This window comes from Apteryx mantelli, chromosome 18 (genome assembly GCF_036417845.1).
Source record: "Apteryx mantelli isolate bAptMan1 chromosome 18, bAptMan1.hap1, whole genome shotgun sequence".
NCBI classification, from domain to species: Eukaryota; Metazoa; Chordata; class Aves; order Apterygiformes; family Apterygidae; genus Apteryx; species Apteryx mantelli.
The window spans coordinates 18,961,423-18,980,420 of record NC_089995.1 but is presented as its reverse complement, the minus strand read 5'-3'; the positions used below and the strand labels follow the sequence as shown (position 1 = coordinate 18,980,420).

The 18,998-nt window shown below is 42.9% G+C and overlaps 1 protein-coding gene across 3 annotated transcripts; it reads right to left on the bottom strand.

Moving 5' to 3' along the window:
- Positions 1 to 18,806, bottom strand: ASXL1 (ASXL transcriptional regulator 1). 3 transcript variants are annotated; one of them, XM_067307817.1, is made up of 12 exons: positions 18,715 to 18,806; positions 13,509 to 13,591; positions 10,538 to 10,646; positions 9,248 to 9,368; positions 9,075 to 9,172; positions 8,642 to 8,735; positions 8,180 to 8,332; positions 7,557 to 7,720; positions 7,347 to 7,443; positions 6,760 to 6,865; positions 5,673 to 6,288; positions 1 to 4,953 (listed from the first exon to the last, which is right to left on the bottom strand). In XM_067307817.1, the coding sequence occupies exons 1-12, from the start codon at positions 18,772 to 18,774 to the stop codon at positions 2,017 to 2,019; spliced, it is 4,638 nt and encodes a 1,545-aa protein (XP_067163918.1). In that variant the 5' UTR covers positions 18,775 to 18,806; the 3' UTR covers positions 1 to 2,016. The 3 variants fall into 3 exon arrangements, with proteins under 3 accessions (XP_067163918.1, XP_067163916.1, XP_067163919.1); XM_067307815.1 differs by having other exon boundaries at positions 9,075 to 9,368; XM_067307818.1 differs by lacking the exons at positions 13,509 to 13,591; positions 18,715 to 18,806 and adding an exon at positions 12,483 to 12,520.
- Positions 18,807 to 18,998: the final 192 nt, after the last annotated feature.

Below are 18,998 nucleotides of genomic sequence, written 5' to 3'. Positions count from 1 at the left end.
TGGAGGTTTTACAGAGTGTTTATTTTTCCAATACCACAAGGGACATACATGAGCAGACCCCCTCTGGAGGGCTCTGCAAACCAGACCGGCTTCAAACTGTACACTACAGTGGCCCCAAAGGAGACAGAGCCAGACTACGCCAGCTCTGCTCCCTATCTTTGGTAAGCAGGTTTTCACACCTCCGCTCAGACTTCACTAATACTGCAGTTCAGTTCATCCCAGTGTGCGTGTGCACACACGCATTGGTTCCCATCTCTCATGTCTGCAATATAAGGCTGTCAAATGCATTAAGGATAGACCATTTCAGAGACTAAACTTGTCGCATCCCTCAGGACTGCACCTCAAACCGGGAGATCTATGATTAAAAAAAGTGCATGGTTAAGGGAGGTAGGATAGAGCTAGAAAAGGGACAGGCAGGAAAAAAAGTAAAAAACAACAATCCTTGCTACTGTCTGCTTCAATAAAACAGCAGGCTGCCTTCTGCCCCCGTTGAAGCAATTCACTCTCGAGAGGTAATTGCTCCGGAGAGGAAGAATCATGTTTTTGCTCTCAGTCAACCCATGGATGCACAAGGATGTTCACCTTTTTGCAATATAGCTGTAACAATGCTCTAGGAGACACTGTTACAGCAACAACCGGCAACTACCACAGAGAAACAGCTTAGAGGAGTGAACAGTAAAGTACACTCAACTTGGTCAATCCCAGCAGGTCATCCTTGAGTTTGCACATCACAGTCTACCTGCACAACACAGCACGGACAGCTGGGCAGAGAGGGAGGCCGTCAGAACCAAGAGACACCTTTGCATGTTGAGCCTCACATTAGGCAAGACAATACAGTGGCTCTGACTACAGATGCAGATTAATAACTAACACCATTTTAATGCAATACTGCTGTAGAGCCTGAAAAATCAAGAAAAAAAAAAAAAGAACCCTTCATGTTCTATGTACATTACATCCATTTACAGAGTTGGCCAGTACTGTGTACAACATATAAATACATGATCAAACAGATGCATAGAGGATACTTACAGGAGCCAAATAATTCACTTTATACATCCAAGAATGAAAAGATTTAAAAAAAAAAAAAAGGAAAGAACACTGCTTTAAATGTTAGATGATCATCACACAGATGAACAGCTAGACACTTGCAAGTGGTCAGATGCTGTCACGTTAAGGTCCTCATTGTAGGGCTGCAACATGGAGATCGCTGGCCACATAAATGAGCTTCTAGGAACCTTTGACTTTTCACACTAATTCGTAGCAACAGTTGGCCAAAAGAGGCAGTCACATCAGCTGGTCCAAGAGTTCAGCCAGGCACACAGTTCCACGGGCCACGCATCTTCCTCCAGACCAGCGGAAGGCATTCAGCTGGCAGCTACCACCTTTTGCTTCTTGCGTCCTCTGAATTGGCTCCATCCAGGATATGGTTAACTGTATATGGCTCTACAGCCACCTGCAGCGTGCTTTACTGGTTCCTGTGCTCTGCTGTAGCATTCAAAGACTGCGCAGAACCGTCACCTGCAGAACAGCTTTTTGTTTACACTTACTGTACAGTGGTACTTTCCGCACAAACCAAGAATGGAGATGGCAGAAGGGGAGAGTGGAAGACTGTAGGGCCTAACTTAGCTCAGCCCTTAAATAGAAAACACCCTGTTCCAGTTCCTTTGGATGTAAAGATTTCCTCTACAGAGGGTCCAAGGATTGCCACAGCAAACTGCCTCTCAATCAGGTGTTAGCCTCAGCATGTGTACCAGAGCACAATCAGTATTTCCATGATAGCATTAAGCAGAAGGATTGCTCCAGTGGGGCACAACCCACAGATATTGGAGTGTAATTGTGAGCAAGAAAGGGTTTTGCACTGTAGATTTTAGTGGGAAGGCAAGTCAACTTTCCTCACCAAAACAAAGTGTAATAGCATTTCTACTATAAACAGAGTATTTTGTGTACAGGTTTTAGGAACAGTCATTATCAAAATACACACACTGAATATACAATTTGTCCCATGGCCATAATTTATTATCTCACCACAAGGCACAATACACAAAGCTTAGAGGGCCCTATACAGTCATCGTGACAGAATGCCCCACAGCCTTTACACATGATCATGGCTTTAAGGCTGCACGAACACTTGAACGATATTTCTTCAACACTGCTGCTATCGGCAAACATCTGCACAGAAAGGGATGTATTATGGTTTGCAGCAAAGTTCGCTTTGTGGGTTAGCTGCATCATGCTTCCAGCAAGACTTCTGGGAAAAGCTGGAGTGTTGGATGAATAATTAAAGCTGGTGGAATTAAGCTGCAGCTTAGAAAGCTTCCCATAAAATGCTTGCTTGATATTGAGCCGAGAGGGTATGGAAGAAGGCTCCAAAGGATGATTGTGTCCTTTTCCAGATTCTCTTGAAAACTTGAAAAATGGCAAGTCCATAACCAGTGGAACACTTTGCAAATGCTCAGTTAGCTCCACAGGGTTTTGTGCTGCATCCTTCCGGTTCTCTACATTATTCTTGGCTGGGTTGCCACACGCCAACACATTCTCATTTTTTATTTCTCCCAGGGTGTTTGTGTGCTGCTTTGAAGTCCATTCTTCCCTTACAGCTGGCATTCCTTCTCCAGATGCACAGCTCTTGTTCAGAGGAATCTGTTTGCTGGGGGACAAGGTTCCCATGGTTGAAACTTGATCCGAAGCCCTTGAGTGATGTAGTCTAACACTGGGGTTGCAAGGAAAACCAGAACCAAAAAGTTTTTTGCCTTGAACTCCAGCATAATTTTTATTGACTGAGGTGCCCCCTGTCTGATTTGGTCCAAAAGAAATTACATTTGGAGATAAAAACCTAGGCCCTATAGATGGATTCACCTTCTCTGGACTTTTACTTGTGATGACACTTGTTAAGGGGTTGTGCTCTGGCACCCGATGGACCTTTGACAACTCCTTTTGCTCTTCAAAGCTACAAGAAGAAAGTGTTCTTTCCCTAGGGCCCATGTCTTCAGGCTTCTGAGAGGCACTTGCCACATTTGCCCGTTGATCTTGACAGCTTAAAGTTGAACCAACTTTGGAATGCTTTTCTGGAATAGATGGATTCTCCATACCCTCTGCTCTAGGCAGTGCTGCCCCTGATCTGCACTGCTTTTCCTGGGGATCTATAAAAGGTCTCGTAGAGTGCAAGTCTTCACTCCTGCTTAGGGCACTTGTCTTTATTTCTACATCTTGAGAAGATTCGTTGCCAAAATAGCCACTGCTACCTCTCTCTGTTTGCAAGGAGAGGCTTTCCGACTGCTTCTCCAGAGGCGGCTCTGTGATTTCCAGCTTGATGCTGGAATGAGATACTGGGAGAACTTCTTCCAGTGGAAGGTTCCCCTTAAGCAACTGCATCACCAACGGGTTGTTGGTTTCAACAGAGGATATGGGCCGAGCAGAACCTGATGGCACATGCCGCCTCTCAGGTTTCTGGGGCAATGGTGCACGTGGCCCCCATCTCTGAGGCAGAGGTAGGCTGCTCATCACTGTGACTGAGGGGAAATCCACAACATAGGCAAGACTATCTGTTTCCACAGACAATTTAGATCTATCACATCTCTTAGCATTGCTTTGACAGGAGGAATCTTTCCCAGCTGCCTCCCTCGAATTGACATTTCTGAAACATATATCCATCTCTATATTCTCATCAGCTACATCAGCTTCAAAATCTGAAGCGGTATCTGTTGTTTCACTGTGCGTACTCTGTATTTCATCATCTCCACTTGTCTTGAACTCTTGAGTCTCTCTCAACAGCTGACATGCATTTTCTGGTTCCGTTCTGGGTTGCCTCTCCCTCAGTTGTGGGACTTTTTCAGAAGCATCTATCCTATTCTGAGAAGTGAAATCATCATGTAAAAAGGGTTTCACCAGAGACTCTGTGTTCTGTTTTTCATTATTTAGTTTACTGTCATTCTCTTTCTCTGCCTGCAGGTGTGCAAAGTTACACAGTGCAGGAACCACTTTCTCCATTCCAGTAGTCATTGCTTTTGAGTTATCACTACCAGTGATACGTTTTTCCATAAATGTTTCAGAGCCATTAAATCTAAATCTAGGTATCATTTTTGGCTCATGGCATTCTTTACCATCTGATGACAATTCTGGCAGAAGACTGGGACAACTGGAGGAATTTTTCTTCACATCGGAATGATAATTCAACTGTACTATGGGAGAACTAACATCTTTCAGTCCTGACACAATCCGGCTATCTCCCATAGGACTGATCACAGTTCCCTGTACCTGAGAACAAGACAGACCATTTACTGGAGGAACCACACATTTCAGCTTTGTACTTTGCCTGTCCTGTGATGCAATGCAAGGGGGGGTTTTGGTCCTTACGTCACAGAGGAGCTGCTCAGGGCTCTCCTCCTGCCTCTCAGAAGTTGGACTGTCAAAGGATGACCCAGTCAAAGCATCACAGACCTGCCTTCTAGGTGAACCGTCACCGAGTTGAGCTTCCCCTGAGCTACTGTCTGCAGTGCATTCCAGAACGCTGCTTCCCTCACTCTTTGAGGAAAAGGGATCCTGTCTTGAAGAGTTGAAGGAATTTATGTTAGCCACCTGCGCAGCCACCTCAGAGTTAGCCTTTTCTCCATTTAGATGGAGAGACGACAATAATTGTGTTCGTTGTAGATCTGACGAACACTTTCCATGAGTTCTCTTTGATCTCCTGTGCTCTGTATGGCTACTGGATTCTCCTCCACCACCTCCTTTGTCAGTGCTTCTCCCTCCGCCTGGGCCACCCCCACCTCCAATGGCGGCTGTAGCAGCTTCTCGCTGGGCTCGGGCTTGCAAAGCACGGGCTTTAATGTCTGCAAGTGTTCTGGCCCCGGTCCTGCCCCGGCTGGAGGGCTCCGTGTTGGGGATGATCCTGGGGCATATCTGGTAAGCTGGCTGACCTTTAACCACCCAGGGTGGTTTAATACGTGAAAGTTGAATCTGAAAGAAAGAAAAACATTTAGTTCCAACACTTCACCATTTTATTAATATCTGTTCATCGTAATCCTTATCATAAGAATTCAATAAAAAGGTTAACATTCCTACTAAAAGACAAATTTTAGCATAAAAAGGTAGCACGATCCCCGTAACCTCTGTTTACCTGCTCTATCATGCAGCACATAAAACTCACTTAATATTAACGCTGTTTTACCAAAGCCAGCAGACAAATATGAAATGGGTGGTTTGCATTCAGATCTTCAGAAATCAAAATGGTCTCCTATACATCAAGATGAATACCGTGAAGCTAACAAGATGGATGCCACTAGTCAAAAAGGGAAAAGTCAGAAGGAACACTAAGATTCTACCCCAGCAAATAGAAACTGGGGAAACTAGACAGACTGAAGTACATGATTTGAAAGTCTCTCTTGCAAAAAGTCAGCTAGTTCCAAAAGCGATTTCTGTATCCACAGAAATGCAAACTAACAAAGTCAAGGTTACCCCATGCTCTTGTGCAAAGACCTTGGAATGATTTTTCCATTCCTTTCTTTGCCTGCCTAAATAAGATAGCAAACAGTAGTAATTAGAGTAACCTAGCCAGCTCTATCAACGAAACTCTTTCACTTCCATGAAGATGACGACCCCTGACATTTTAATATTGTTTTGATGCTACTGAGCATGACAGACTTCAGATAATGAACAAGTATAATTTTCTTTCCTACCCGGATGGGTGGGACTTTTGGCTCCTCTTTAGTAGGCTGTGGCTTTTCTGGGTGAACACTTTCAATTGTGTTACGAAAGGACTGACGATCTTCAAGCCGCGGCTTCTTTTCGGGGAAGGAGGCAGAGGCAGCCTCCTCAAAGCATTTCCTCTTCTGGTCCTTTGACTCCCGAGCTAAGTTCTCCTGGGGCAAACTGGGAATTCTGTTTGCCGTTACCAATGACAGATCTTCCGATTTACTGTGTAATTTGGAAGTCTCTGGAGAGAGAAGCAATTCTGAACTCTCTGGCTTCAGTACTGTAGCAGAAGCACTTGTTAGATCATCTTTCTTTAGATCTCTCTCAGGCTTTGTCTCTTTATGAAACGAAGAATCTGGTAGCACAGAAACAGTCTCTTTGTCAGCCTCCGTTTGCTCAGGTTCACGTGTTTTATACAGGCTCCTCCTGGCTCTGCATCGCAGATCTGCCCTGGAACGTTTCTTGAAGTGCCCATCTCTCTGCCGTGTAGAAGGACCACGCTGTAGTCTTGCTTCTCCTTGAACAGACAATCCTGTCCTGTTCTCAGCATCTTCTTGCACCAAATTCTGCTCCTGGGATTCTTCTTGGGTCAAGCCCAACCTATGGGGCAAACATAAAACTAGTTAAAAGGTGAAGTCCACCCTAATGGAAGCATATCATCTATTATTTATAGCTGTACTATCACAGCTATACATAGTAACACACAGATTACAAAGCAGACGCTCATCAAAACCTCGTTAAATCAGTCTGCAAAGAGATAGCCTATATATTTGCTATCCTGCATTACTGTCACAGGGAACGAAGAAAATTAGAAAATGTAAAGATTTGTTATGGAAAACTAATAATATTAACTTGTCTTGAAAACAAAAAGAATAGATGGGTTGTAAAATCCTACTGTGAACCAGCCAATTTCATGTAAGGATTTCCCTGCAGCCACAGTCTGAATGCTTCATTCCACAACTGATGTTTTTCCAAGGAGTTGATGCTGCTTCTTCTCAGCTCTCAGAAAGCAGAAAGATACTCCAACACCTGCCTTGGATAAAACAGGAACGATGAGGTGAAATTACTTACTTTTGTCCATAGTAGTCCTCAAAGAACTTTTCTTTCCATTGCTCCACTCTCTTTTCCTTTTCCATTTCCTGTCGAATTCGAACTTGCATCTCATGCGTGAATTCACCTACAGGGAAGCCAGAGACTGAAGTTCGGTTCCAAACAAAGCCAATTTTGCAAATGCAAAATTTTTTTTTTTTAATATACATATTATAGTAGCTAAGCTATACATACAAAGGACAGATTTTATGTTACCGCTCTGCTTTCCATCCTAGTATGGATCCATATGTTCCCTGCAACCACTTAAGGGTAATAGTCACACAACCTCAAGCAAGTCTGAATATTGTATTTTACCAGACAGAGGCCACCATTTAAAGAAAGATAAGTCTAGTATTCCTTTACACCTCTGCCACTTTGTTCTGAAGACCCCATGGCACCTAAGAAGAACACATCTTTAATTTTAAAAGGTGAGAAGGGGGCAACATATCCAGAGATACTGCAAAGCTGGATTACATTCACATTCATTAACTGTAGGAGAAAAACAAAAAAGCCTATAAAAAAAATGAGAACTCAACTCTCCAACCACCTAGGAAAGCAAATCTACTCACCATCAGCTAATCGCTCTCTCCAGCTTTGAGCGGCATGGGTGAAGAATTCATTATTCAGAGCACTGCCACTGAGACGCATCAGCCCATCTGCCCCAACCTAAGGGGGAGAAAAAAAAAAAAGCATAACAGACAGAAAACATCTGCTTCAGCTCTTCTGTAAGCAAGAGGTAATACGGTGAATGGAAAACACCAAGTGCTGCACCTTCATACCTGTCTATCAACTTCTGGAAGGAGGTAAAGAAGCTGCTGCTGGAAGTGTGATGGGAGTGCATTAAAGGTTCTGGAGTTTATAAGAGCTCGCAGGTTTGTATTGACAAGAATAGAACCGGGTGTTTCAAAGTCAATATCCTCACCCCTGTTTCGCTTCATTTGCCCTGTAGTTTGAAGACAAGTAAATAAAATAAACACTTTTTTTTAATAAAAATATTCACCATTATGGGCATAAAACCCATGCCACCAAATACTGTAGCAAAAGGAGCAAGATATATGAGAAAAGATTGTAGTAATCAAATATGAAGAAAGGCTCTCTCAGACTAATTAATAATAGAGATACTTCTAGAACTTCGATGGTTAGAGTGACCGTATGGTCAGAGTTGGTCACAGCTCTGTCACATGCAAGTACAGTTCTTGACGCTGCTCTTCAGATTAGGCAAAGAGCTAAACAACTGTCTCACTAAGGTTTGGAGAGGAAGGTCTGGCATAAGAGCCTTAAGACTGCCATATGTCTTCTGAAGAAAGAGAACCTGGATGTTCTGTCCTCAGAAAGAGACAGACATCAACACTGCCCGTTTTTATGGCCAATTATTCTCCTGACTTTAACCAGAAGCACCTACCAGCTGTGGGCTTTCGGATACCTCTCAGCAGCTGTGGAGGATCCCTGTTTATTTCTGTTCTACTGCGCATGGCGGCATTGCACAAGGCCAAAGAGCTGCTGCTACTGCTGGATGTGCTGCTGCTCTCTCCATCAGCGTGCCTTCCTGTGAAGCCTAAGAGCAAAACAATTTCACAAAAATATGCAAAGAACAGCAGAAGCCCAACTTGGAGCATGATTTTAACATACAAGAGTTATCTGCTAATAACAGATCCACTGTTACTGGGTATTGCCCAGCTACTAACAATTTTGATCAAGATAAACAAATACAGTCCTTATCCAACAGCACAATTCTCTACAGTCATCTGCATTCTCAGCAAGTGTTAAAGAATTTCTCATGCAAGCTTATACACATAACTAGGAACTACTGATTAAAAGCTATCTATGCAGTCATCAGAAAAATCAAAACAAAAGGAATGCTCACCAGACGCAGACTCCATGTGCGCCCCATTTACTTTCAGTGGTGTTAAGACAACACGTGGCAGCATCACACCAGTCTTTTTCTTTTGTTTGGTTGTCTGTGGTCCAGAAAGAAAAGAAAACAAACAACAGCAATCAAATACACTATGGAGGGCCAAGATAATCTTCTAAGCAGCACATCTCCCGGTTAAAGAACTACTTTGCTCCCAGTTAAATCTTCAGGTGTCAGTCATTAACAACACTTACTAACAGCACAGAATTCAAAATCACCTCCCTGGAATATGATCCTCACTCTACTGCAGTATAAGAGACAACCCCATAGCTCTCTGAGGCATTTGTGCACACCTAACCCCTCCCACGCTTACCCAACTATCATGCAGTAATGAAAGCTCTCCTTGAAAGGCTTTGTGCTTCCCATTATTCCCAATTTTTCCTACCTGTGAGGCTGTTCTGTAGCTCTCCCTGGCAGTGGAGGGTCCCTTGCTTTGAGATTCAGTGGAACAGGAGGCATTAGAGGAGGTTTCATCAAGAGACACTGGAAGAGGAGTGCACTCAGTCAGACACCGAAGTAGATGCTTACAGTGTAAGATTAATGTTATTAGACACTTACCATCATTATCACCACTCACAGTGCTTGCTTCATTGGACTCGCAACTTTCTGCATCTGCTGTATCCTCCAGCTCCTCCCCTTCTGGCACAGACAGATTCCGAGACCATTGCAAGGCATCCTTCTAAATGGGCCAAGCAGAACTCAAATGACTACAATTCTTCCCTCCCAGTCACTATGAGTTAAACCAATGGGAACAGACAGCTCAGTGGGTATAGTTTTAGTTCAACTTTTTTCATCTTCCCTATTTTAATCCATTTGATGCAGAAAGATATTTTTAAGTATTCCTGAGCTCCTAACAGAACAGAAGTCATCAGCTTCATTTAAGTTAACCTACACTGTCTTTCCAGACACAAGAAATAAACTATTAGCACACTTCATAGGCATTTCCTAGATGAGTAACCCAAATATATTCATAACAAATAAGGTCAATAATTTTTTCCTTACTTCTCACAGAAAAGTTTCACAAGTTTTCTAATAAAGAGAAATGTCTCATTCTTGCTACTAAAGAAGAGGTAGCATCAAAGCAGCTTGATTCTAAGTTATCAAGCTTAAGAAATTTATTTACTATTTGTATAATCAAAGCCATTTCAATTCCATCTGTTTTCAACAAAACGTAATTTAACAAAACTTTGACAGAAGAAAAAAGGTGCAAGTGAAATAGCTGAGATAAGTATCAGCTTAATAGACAAATATCAAGGAACCCAACAGTACAGAACAATACAAAAGAAAAGCCTGAGACCAGAAACATTTTCAACATTTAAAATTACTGGGACAGCAAACTAGAATGAAAAACATTTCAGGCAGACCTCAAGATCCGAGGAAAACGGTGATGCTAACTTTAGGCAGAATGCAGTGAAACACAAAGCAAACAACCAGAAAAACAAATATACATTTTCCTAACAAGATTTCACTTGTAGCTACACGCTTTCAGACCAGTGTAATTTATTGGTTGACTGTGTTCCCTTGTAGCTGGTGGAAAAGGAGTGAACAGGACTATTCTGACAATCAGCCACCTGAGCTTGAACACCAAATACTGAAATAAGGGGGTTTATCTTGCTTCTGCAATTCAAGTAATAATAGGGTTTGGTTTTTTTTAAGGAATTTATCACGTACGGCTGAAAGGTGCACGCTAAAACAAAACAATGAATTCCAGACACTCTTTCACATGATGATCTCACATGCAGCATGTTCAGCTCATACGATGTTCAGTGACAGCTTAACACTCAGCTATGCATAACAAGTAGAACTCACACCTTACCCCTCAATTGAGAGCAGGAACTCAAAATGTACCTTGAGTGTAAAAAGGCTGATGCGTCCAGGCAGTTTGTAAAAGAGTCCATCACCTCCCCTTGAATTGGAATGAAGCATGGCATTGAGGCAGGCTAGGGGAGAAGTGCCACTGAAACAAAGAAAGGCAGAAGAGGGGGGTCAGATGATAATTTCAAAAAAAAATGGTCTTATCAAGAAAACAGCCTGAAATATCTGTTTAAATTGGCATCATTTAGCTGGCTGAAGGTAGCAAAGATGATACTCATTAACTTTACAGACAGGTACTTCGGTCAGAACAGCATTACTGTTTTCCTTTTTGACCTGTACATTAGCCTCCACACATCACAGTGTAGCAGTCTGCAGAAAACAGGAAGCGTTATGCTAATTTTAAAAGTTACTCATGGTCATTCTTAGATGTTTCTAACTTTTGGTACTTCTTTCCTCCTTTTCACTGCTGGAATTTTTCAGAGTTGGACTGATTTTTACTAAAAAACAGACTAACATAAAGTAGTAGCAGTATAAAGGTGCAAAGACAGCAAAAATCATACACATACACATTTCTGGAATGTCTCTCCCTTGATATGTCACAAAAACTGCACTAGTATATTTAGATATAAAAGTTCTGACATGCTAATTTGGCATGTCCTAGGCAACTCCCTGGTTTTGCCACTTGTGATTAAAGCAGCCATCCTACGCTCACACTGATGAAAGCTCTGTGCCACGTAATCTCACGTTTTCCAGTAAGTCACATATACACACGCACAAAGTTACTTGGAAAAGACACTAAAGCAGTATCAATCTCATTATTAAAAGTGAAACTGAAAACTGGTTTCAGACAAAATATTTCAAAGAGAAGCATTTCTCAGATTGAAAACTGGACTTAGAACAATTTCTGTTTCCACCCCGAATGTATTTGGTTTTTGGACATTTCTTCACAAATGTTGGCAACAGACAAAATTACCCTGTATCATTTTTAGATGTTATACAAAAAAACCTTCCAACCCTCTGTCTTGTTATACGGAGTTTTCCCTTCTGAGTTTAATAGAATGCTTCAAATAAGCTAACCAGCCACAGAACAAACTTTCTTAGAATGGAAAAAGAATAGTTTCCTCTGAAATGACAGGAAAGAGCAAACAGTCAAAGCGTTCATAAGAGCTAGAATCCAGTTATGGGGCTGGGCCCAAATGCTCTGGCTAGAGCATAAGCCACATAGGACCATGCCCCTTCCATAGGGGGACCAGCATTTCCCCCAAACTGGGAAAACACTGGCTCAAAATTAATTCAAAGGGGAAATCATCTCTTCAGTTGCCAAGCTATTTCCTTCAGGAAATGGAGTTTCAGGAAGACCTTCTATACAAGTACCAACAAAATCTGCCACATATTTAGCTAGATAGGATCACTGCCTGTATTCTGTGAACAGTTACACTCTGAAGAAAGCAGTCTTCTCTTACAGTGAAGAATTAATAAGAGGGAAAGGAAAAGCAGATATCCCAGAGGAAGAACACAAACCTCTAAATAAACAATTTAGCTTTATGAGATTTAACTTGACACATGCTGTGAAGTCTGGTTTTTAGTCATCTATTGTGACAAATCACTCGTCAAAGCTGGGAGAACACCACGATAATTTAATGCATGAAAAGAGACCTGCTAGTACCTTTAGTAAAGGCAGCCTATGCACGTAGATGTTCAGCTATCTGCTTAAGTAATAGGACTTATGATGGGATATGACTGGTAAAAGAAAGACGCAGAATATTGACTAAAACAGAAAGATGTATGAAAGTTTCCATTAAAACCTATCTGAATTCTACTCAAAGCTGTGAAACTACCACTCATAGCCATACTACTAAAAATCTACTTGGTAAGAATCCCAAGTAACAAGTGGGTGTTCTAATAGCTCTGAGATCGATGCAGCAAAGCAGCCTGGCACGGTCCCTCTCTGAACAATGGTAACTCCTACACATTATACCTCTGTCTGCATCACAGAGTTGTTCACTGTTCAAATCATCACAGCTGTTTCCTGATTTCAGAGACAAATAAGAAGCAGAAACAAGTTAACATTTTGAGTTGTTAGGTCCCAGAAGAAATTAGTTTACCTTCTGTAGCTAGGTAGAGGTTCGTAAAATCAGGGTGAGGGAGCAAATATGATTAGAAACAATCCACACATTTGGATTCTCCAGTGTGCACAAGCCAAAGACCACTTGTTGTGCCACTGGTAGTCAAACTCCTTTTTTTTTTTAATCACACAGCACTAACTGAGACATTTATACCATCACACAGTTACCCATTTTTTGATATGCAAGACATTTTCTATTTCTCTTCTACCCAGTCACAGAAACAGATGGAAGTTCACATGAACTTAACCGAGGAAAACAGTCTTCCATTCTGTAGTATCCTAGGTTCCATATCAGGTTCTTTTCCAGGTGAAATACATATTGAGAAGCATATTTCCTTTGTACAAGTGTCAAGAGGCACAACAGCGTTAGCCACACCACGACAGCGCTCTAGAATCCGAGCAGAAGCCAGCATACTAATACAAAATAAAGGTGCTTTTTTTACTCTGAGAGGTAACATCTGCTCTAGAAATGAACTATTAGGGGGGATGGAACTTAAACTGTTACCGAACTAGAACCACAGTAGTAGAAACTACTGGGAGCTACTTATAGGAGAAACATACAAGCAGTACGATACAATGCAGGAGTCAGACCTGCAACAGGCATTTATTTAACAGTAAATGGATGAAGGGGGTTCTGCATATGATCAAAAAATATATACATATCCAAGAAAAGATTCCAGTTATTGTCAAGGATAATCAGGCAGTATATACTGTCATCCCAAATCACTATGCTGGAAAGAAAGAAAAAAAAAAAAACACGAAGAAGAGAAGTGGGTTGGAGATGAGAGGCAGAATTGCACGAAGCAACCCAAGCCTTTATATGCAGCCTCCCCCATGCTCCACGCACACTATGTTTTAGACAAGATAATCAATACTAACCTCATTTCCTTCAGTCCTTCAGCCTCTATGACCTGCAGAATCTGTTTTGGGGTCATAGGAGCATCAGAGTAGTTTTCCAGCACCTGAAGAGACAGAAACACCAAATGTCAGTACAAAATTTGCTTCTGCATTCATAGAACTACTCCATAAGCTGGGATTCAAATCCAACAATATGTCTCTTAAAACTTGATTTACCTACAAAAGACATGCTAAAAAATTCAGGCTACCTCAAGATTAGACCATAGTAAGTGTTACAAAGGGCTTACCTTCATCTTGTCCCTAATTAACTGAAATACAAACATGAAGAAGAAAAAGAAGCAGAATTTTGCCCTGGCCCTATAACATGAAAGTCAGTGGAAGCTTTACCAGACTTCAATATGCATTAGACTGAGCTGGTACCACATACAACCTTCAAAACTACGCAGTGGTTCTCTCTACCATATATACCTTCTTACATCTCTATACAGCATCTTGTTGGTGACAAAAATATGACTGCATAACTACACAATTAAATAATGTATTTTCCTTGAAATACTGCATTCATTTCATCTTCATTCCATCTCAAGAAGGGTACCATGCGTAAAATTCAGAATTCTTGTCAGAGAAGGACAACAATAACAGAGAATGTGGAAAAATTATGGATAGAGACACTAAAAAGATTTGGATTGTTTGCTTTAGAAAGAAAATGAGTAACACGAGACAGCAAAAAGGCAAGGAATTTATAACAACTCATCCTTTCATATAATATATGAAGAATAGAATCGCCACTTATGTATGGAAAAATTAAAGCAGCTATTAAAAAATTTTTTTTTTCTCCTTAAGCCTGTGAAACTTTCTGCTTCTAAACATTTAGAAGCAAGAACTCACCAGGATTCAAAAAGAGGGCTAGACATTTCTATGGATAAGAAGATTACCCAGATAAACAGGAAGCAATGAACAAAAATAAGTTGCAGTAGATGTAAATCGCCATACTTCTTTGGGAGCAGATTACCCTATAGCTGCCCAACATGCACTGCTTCTTGTGCCTTCCATTGCAGTAGCCAGTGTTGCTTTCTGAATGCAAAAACATATTGAACTCAATAAACCTCTAGGTCTGATGTAGCATAAAGATTTCAATATAAGCATATGACGAGGCCTGAAACGCCCAAGAAAAGCAGCAATGGATATTCGGTCTGGAACTTTTTGATCATAATCATAGACTAAATTCCCCTAACATAATGGCTACAATGATGCATAATCCTGATTTCATTTGTCACCGTGCTTTAAAAGAGTCAGCAACATGATACTGTCTTTCAGTTTGACTTGTGTGAGAAGCCAGTGGAGAAACCCAAATGCCCCTTTATATCAGCAGCGTCTAGAACTGAGTCACCGCAGCACCATGTCAAGGCACAAAGCCTGCAGCCTGCCTTGGAGTTGCATTAGCAGGACAGCCGCAAACAAAGTTGTGGAGGCTGGGAGGCAGTGTGGAAATACAATAAAAACCTAACCCCTATGTTACCGAGTTCTGCAGTTCGACAACATTTTGGCGTAAAAGGAATTTCTTAAATCATATCCACCCTAGCTTTATTTTTCAAATTCCTGAAGATCATAAGGATCCATAGTGGTAACCTGGCAGGGGGCAGAAATTTGAGAACTCTGTAACCTGAGATAAAACATAATGAAAACACAAGGAGTTTAAAGAAAAGATCAAAGAAAGTGATGAACCATGTTGAAACAGAGTAAACAGTTTTAATTCTGAGTCAATACAGCTCCATCACATTTTTTCCCACGCTAATCAAAAAATTCCATAGGTTACAATATTTCTATGCCTTCTTCACAAACTGTCATCCCCCATCACTCAAATGGAATAAACATCTGACGGGGGAAAGACGTCACTTGAGAATCAAATGCAAGATCCATGAAATGGAACAGGCCTGTTTTGAAAAACAAGGAAATTCTTCACAGCTTATAAAACCTCTCTCAAGTGTCAGACACAGCAGCAAGCAAAATACACAGCCCAAAACTTAGCATGAACAAGCATTTGCATAAAGATAGAAGAATCTATGCTCAGGGGAACAAATTCCAATCAACAGCTATATCAAATCTACTGGATACTTTATGGAAGAACCAGGAAAGAGAAGAACCTATGTCTCTAGCCACCAAAAGCCCTGTCTCCAGTAATTATCCCCTATCCATTTCCATCCTGAAACTACCAATGTCATGTTAACCTTTCAACAGAAGCTATGACTTAAACAACATCAGCTATTCCTTCCCCACAAAAAGATATTTTTTCCCCCTTGATTATTTATAGTACTGGTAGTCAAGGGTTCCTACGACCATAGTTACCGAAGTTTGCATCACTCCCCCAATTAATTTACTAATAGCATAGATGTCTAGCCCTGACAGCGCTTGTTGAAGAGACCTATGGCTCTGTGTGTTCAAATGAATCTTTAAAGATTTTATGAAATGTGCATAATATTAGTTCTGTAAGAACAGCAACACTGAAAAGCACTTTTGCCTACAATTCTTAGAAACACCTAGAGGAATACAAAATATAATAGCAAGTGTCAAAAAGGAAAATTAAAAGCATTTTGACAGGGAGCACGTGTAAGCCTAGTGTTAAATAAAGATCTATTTTTAGTGGATTTACAATCAGTCCTGCAAGCTGGAAGTGCAGCTACGCAACTGCAGGTCTCTCTAAGTGGATAATCTGGTATGAGATCGTTCTATTTCTGGTTCATCAATTGCTCAAAGATGCAGTTGAGGCTCAGACATCTCATGTACCTGGGATGCCTGTGGCTGAGGTTCTAGCCAAAAAACAGGTAAGTGGAGTTGTATTTGTGAAGAGATTCATTTCCCATCACTGAACGATGGTGAGGGACTATATTACGAGATGGCTTCCTAGAAGTCGCAGTTTTGCGTAGCATTTTGGACAGCCTATAAACACTGATTTATAACCCATTAGAGTTCAGCACATTTGAATGAGAGAGGGTTTTGGGCAAGATCGCCCAGCACCGGCTGTGGCCCCAAGGTCACCTACTGGCAAAGCATCCCAAATACCTGTAGTGAAGTGCTTGACCCACAGAACCAGGACCTTAAAAAGAAACGCATGATGAAATGCAGATTCGTGCAGTGAAATACTACAGTGGCTGGTTTATGCCTCTTTACAGTTTTTCAGACTAAGTCATAAAGGTCTAAAACATTAGAGTTTTCACATAAAAGATTACGCTAGCTGCTGGAAGGTAGATACTCAAGTCTGCTCAGGTTTCCTCTTGGCGAGCATCAAGAAAATTCTGTGATATCCAGAGAAACCCTATACACAAGGAGCATCAAGACCACATCCTAGAACACCCTCAATACCAGACACTAGTCACAGCTGGGCTCATCCATACTATTCCTTTTGAATGTCTACACGCTCCAATACATTCCCCACCAAGTTGAAACAAAAGAAACAAACAACAACAATAAAGAAAAACAAGCAAACAAAATACCCCCAAGCTCTATAAAGCCGTTTCTGTAGATGTCCATGTACTACATAGCAAGTACACCCATTCCTCTCAAACCAACATTCAAGTATCCCCGACAGAGCCAACAAAAGGAAGCCACAGTAACCCATTTGCGTCTGCACAGAGGCAGCAAGATCATCACTTACTCCATATCCTGGCATTTATACGTCTACACAGATCTATTCCAATGTGTCACGAAGAGAGAGCAGTTCCTAAGCAGAGGCCAAAAAGAGCAAGCTTCTTCCAATCAGCATTAAAAGTAGACAACAGCAACTATCAGCACTATGCGGTGTGCAAAAAGCTGACCGTGCCATTTGCAACGTGACTGTTCTCCATTTCAGCTCAGTGGGAGAATCCAGTCGCAGAGGCTCGGTTGCGGGCCAGAACGATACCTCAGCTGCTCAACGACAGGCGAAAAGTTCAGTACCCAACTCAAGCAGCAAGCCTAAACACTTCAAAATTTATTCCTTAAATAAAATGAAGTAACTGACTGATCAGTTCATGTTCACTATTTGAAAGATGTTAAAAGTTCTTTTATTTTTTATATTTCCTAGCTTATAAGTTTGGTACAAGACTGAGATATGATCTCAACTCTTTATAAAGAGAAAAGACTGTTCTCCTATTGTGATGGTCAAACACCAGCAATGTTCCAGCAGACTACAGAAACCTGATCAAGCAGATATCGTTTTTTAAGCTTAAATCTTCAGTAAACAGATTCCCAAAAGAAAAACAAAACATACATACTGGTACATCTCCTAAAAATACATAACCAAAAAGACTTCTGATCACTTGGACACTAACCTCAAACAAAGAGTTATTACTATACGCAACTAAATATATATCACCTATGATGCCTATGTTTTGGGCACCGTTGGTATATGGAAGAAAACTACTGTCTCAATAATTAAAGCAGAAACTTTTGACAGCAGCATTTCTCATACTTCAAGTCAGGCCTCTCAGGAGGCTCCAGTTCCTCCCACTGAGTTTTAAGTCATCTGAAAAGAAGAAAACAAACCATTCTCCAGCTAAGAACGGTTCTCAGACTGTCTGCTGTTGCTGAGCTGCAATTAAAAACGAAAGATGCAAACAATTAAAAGCTACCCTTGCTAAACAGCGGTATTGTCGCTGGCCCCTTTCCAAAACCTATCAGAGTCTAGCACACCTTTACCTGTGGCCTTGAGGGAAGCTCCTGCAGCACAGGTATTGGGAAACCACGCTAAACCACACACTCCAGGCAACCCCTTTTCAGGAAGATTTTATCTACCGGGGAAAGGGCACGTGCTCGCACTTTCTCCTAAAAGCACACCCCGCATCCCCGCCTTGAAGGGGGGGATCTCGCCGCAGGAGCCCTTCGCCTCTCTGGGGGCGAAACCAGGCAAGCGGCATTTTCCCCCTTTCCACCCGGCTCGGGGGGAAAAACACCCGGGGAGCAGGCAGGCTGCGGGCCCGGGGGAAGGGGCCACGTCCCGGCGGGCAGGAGCCGCCGGGCACCGGGCTGCGCGCGCTCGGAGCGGCGCTGCCCCGCGGGGAAGAGCGGGGCAGCGCCGGGCCCGGCGGCACCGGGGGATGGGGGGGGGGGGGGGGTGGGAGGCCCCTCGGGGCCGGGGCAGGGCCGCGGCGCCCCCTCCCCGGGGCCTGCGCGAGGCCCGGCGCGGCGCCCTGCCCGGCGCGGGGCCGCTCCGGGGCGCGGGGCGGCGCCCCCCTCCCCCCCCCCGCCTCACCAGGCGGGCGGCCTCAGCCCACGTGCGCTCCTTCTTCCTCCGCTGCTTCATCTCCTTCATCTTCCTCCCGCGCGGGGCGGCGGGGCGGCGGGCGCGGACCGTTAGGCGGCGGCGGCGGCGGCGGGGCGGGGCGGCGGCGGCGCGCGGGGGGGGGCGGGGCGGGGCGGGCGGGGCGCGCGGCGGGGCGGCTCCGGGCGCTAAGGAATGCGGCGGCGGCGGCGGCGGCTCGGGCCCGACATAACAACGGGGTCAAAGGGCTCGGCGCGGGGGGGAGGGGGCGGGGC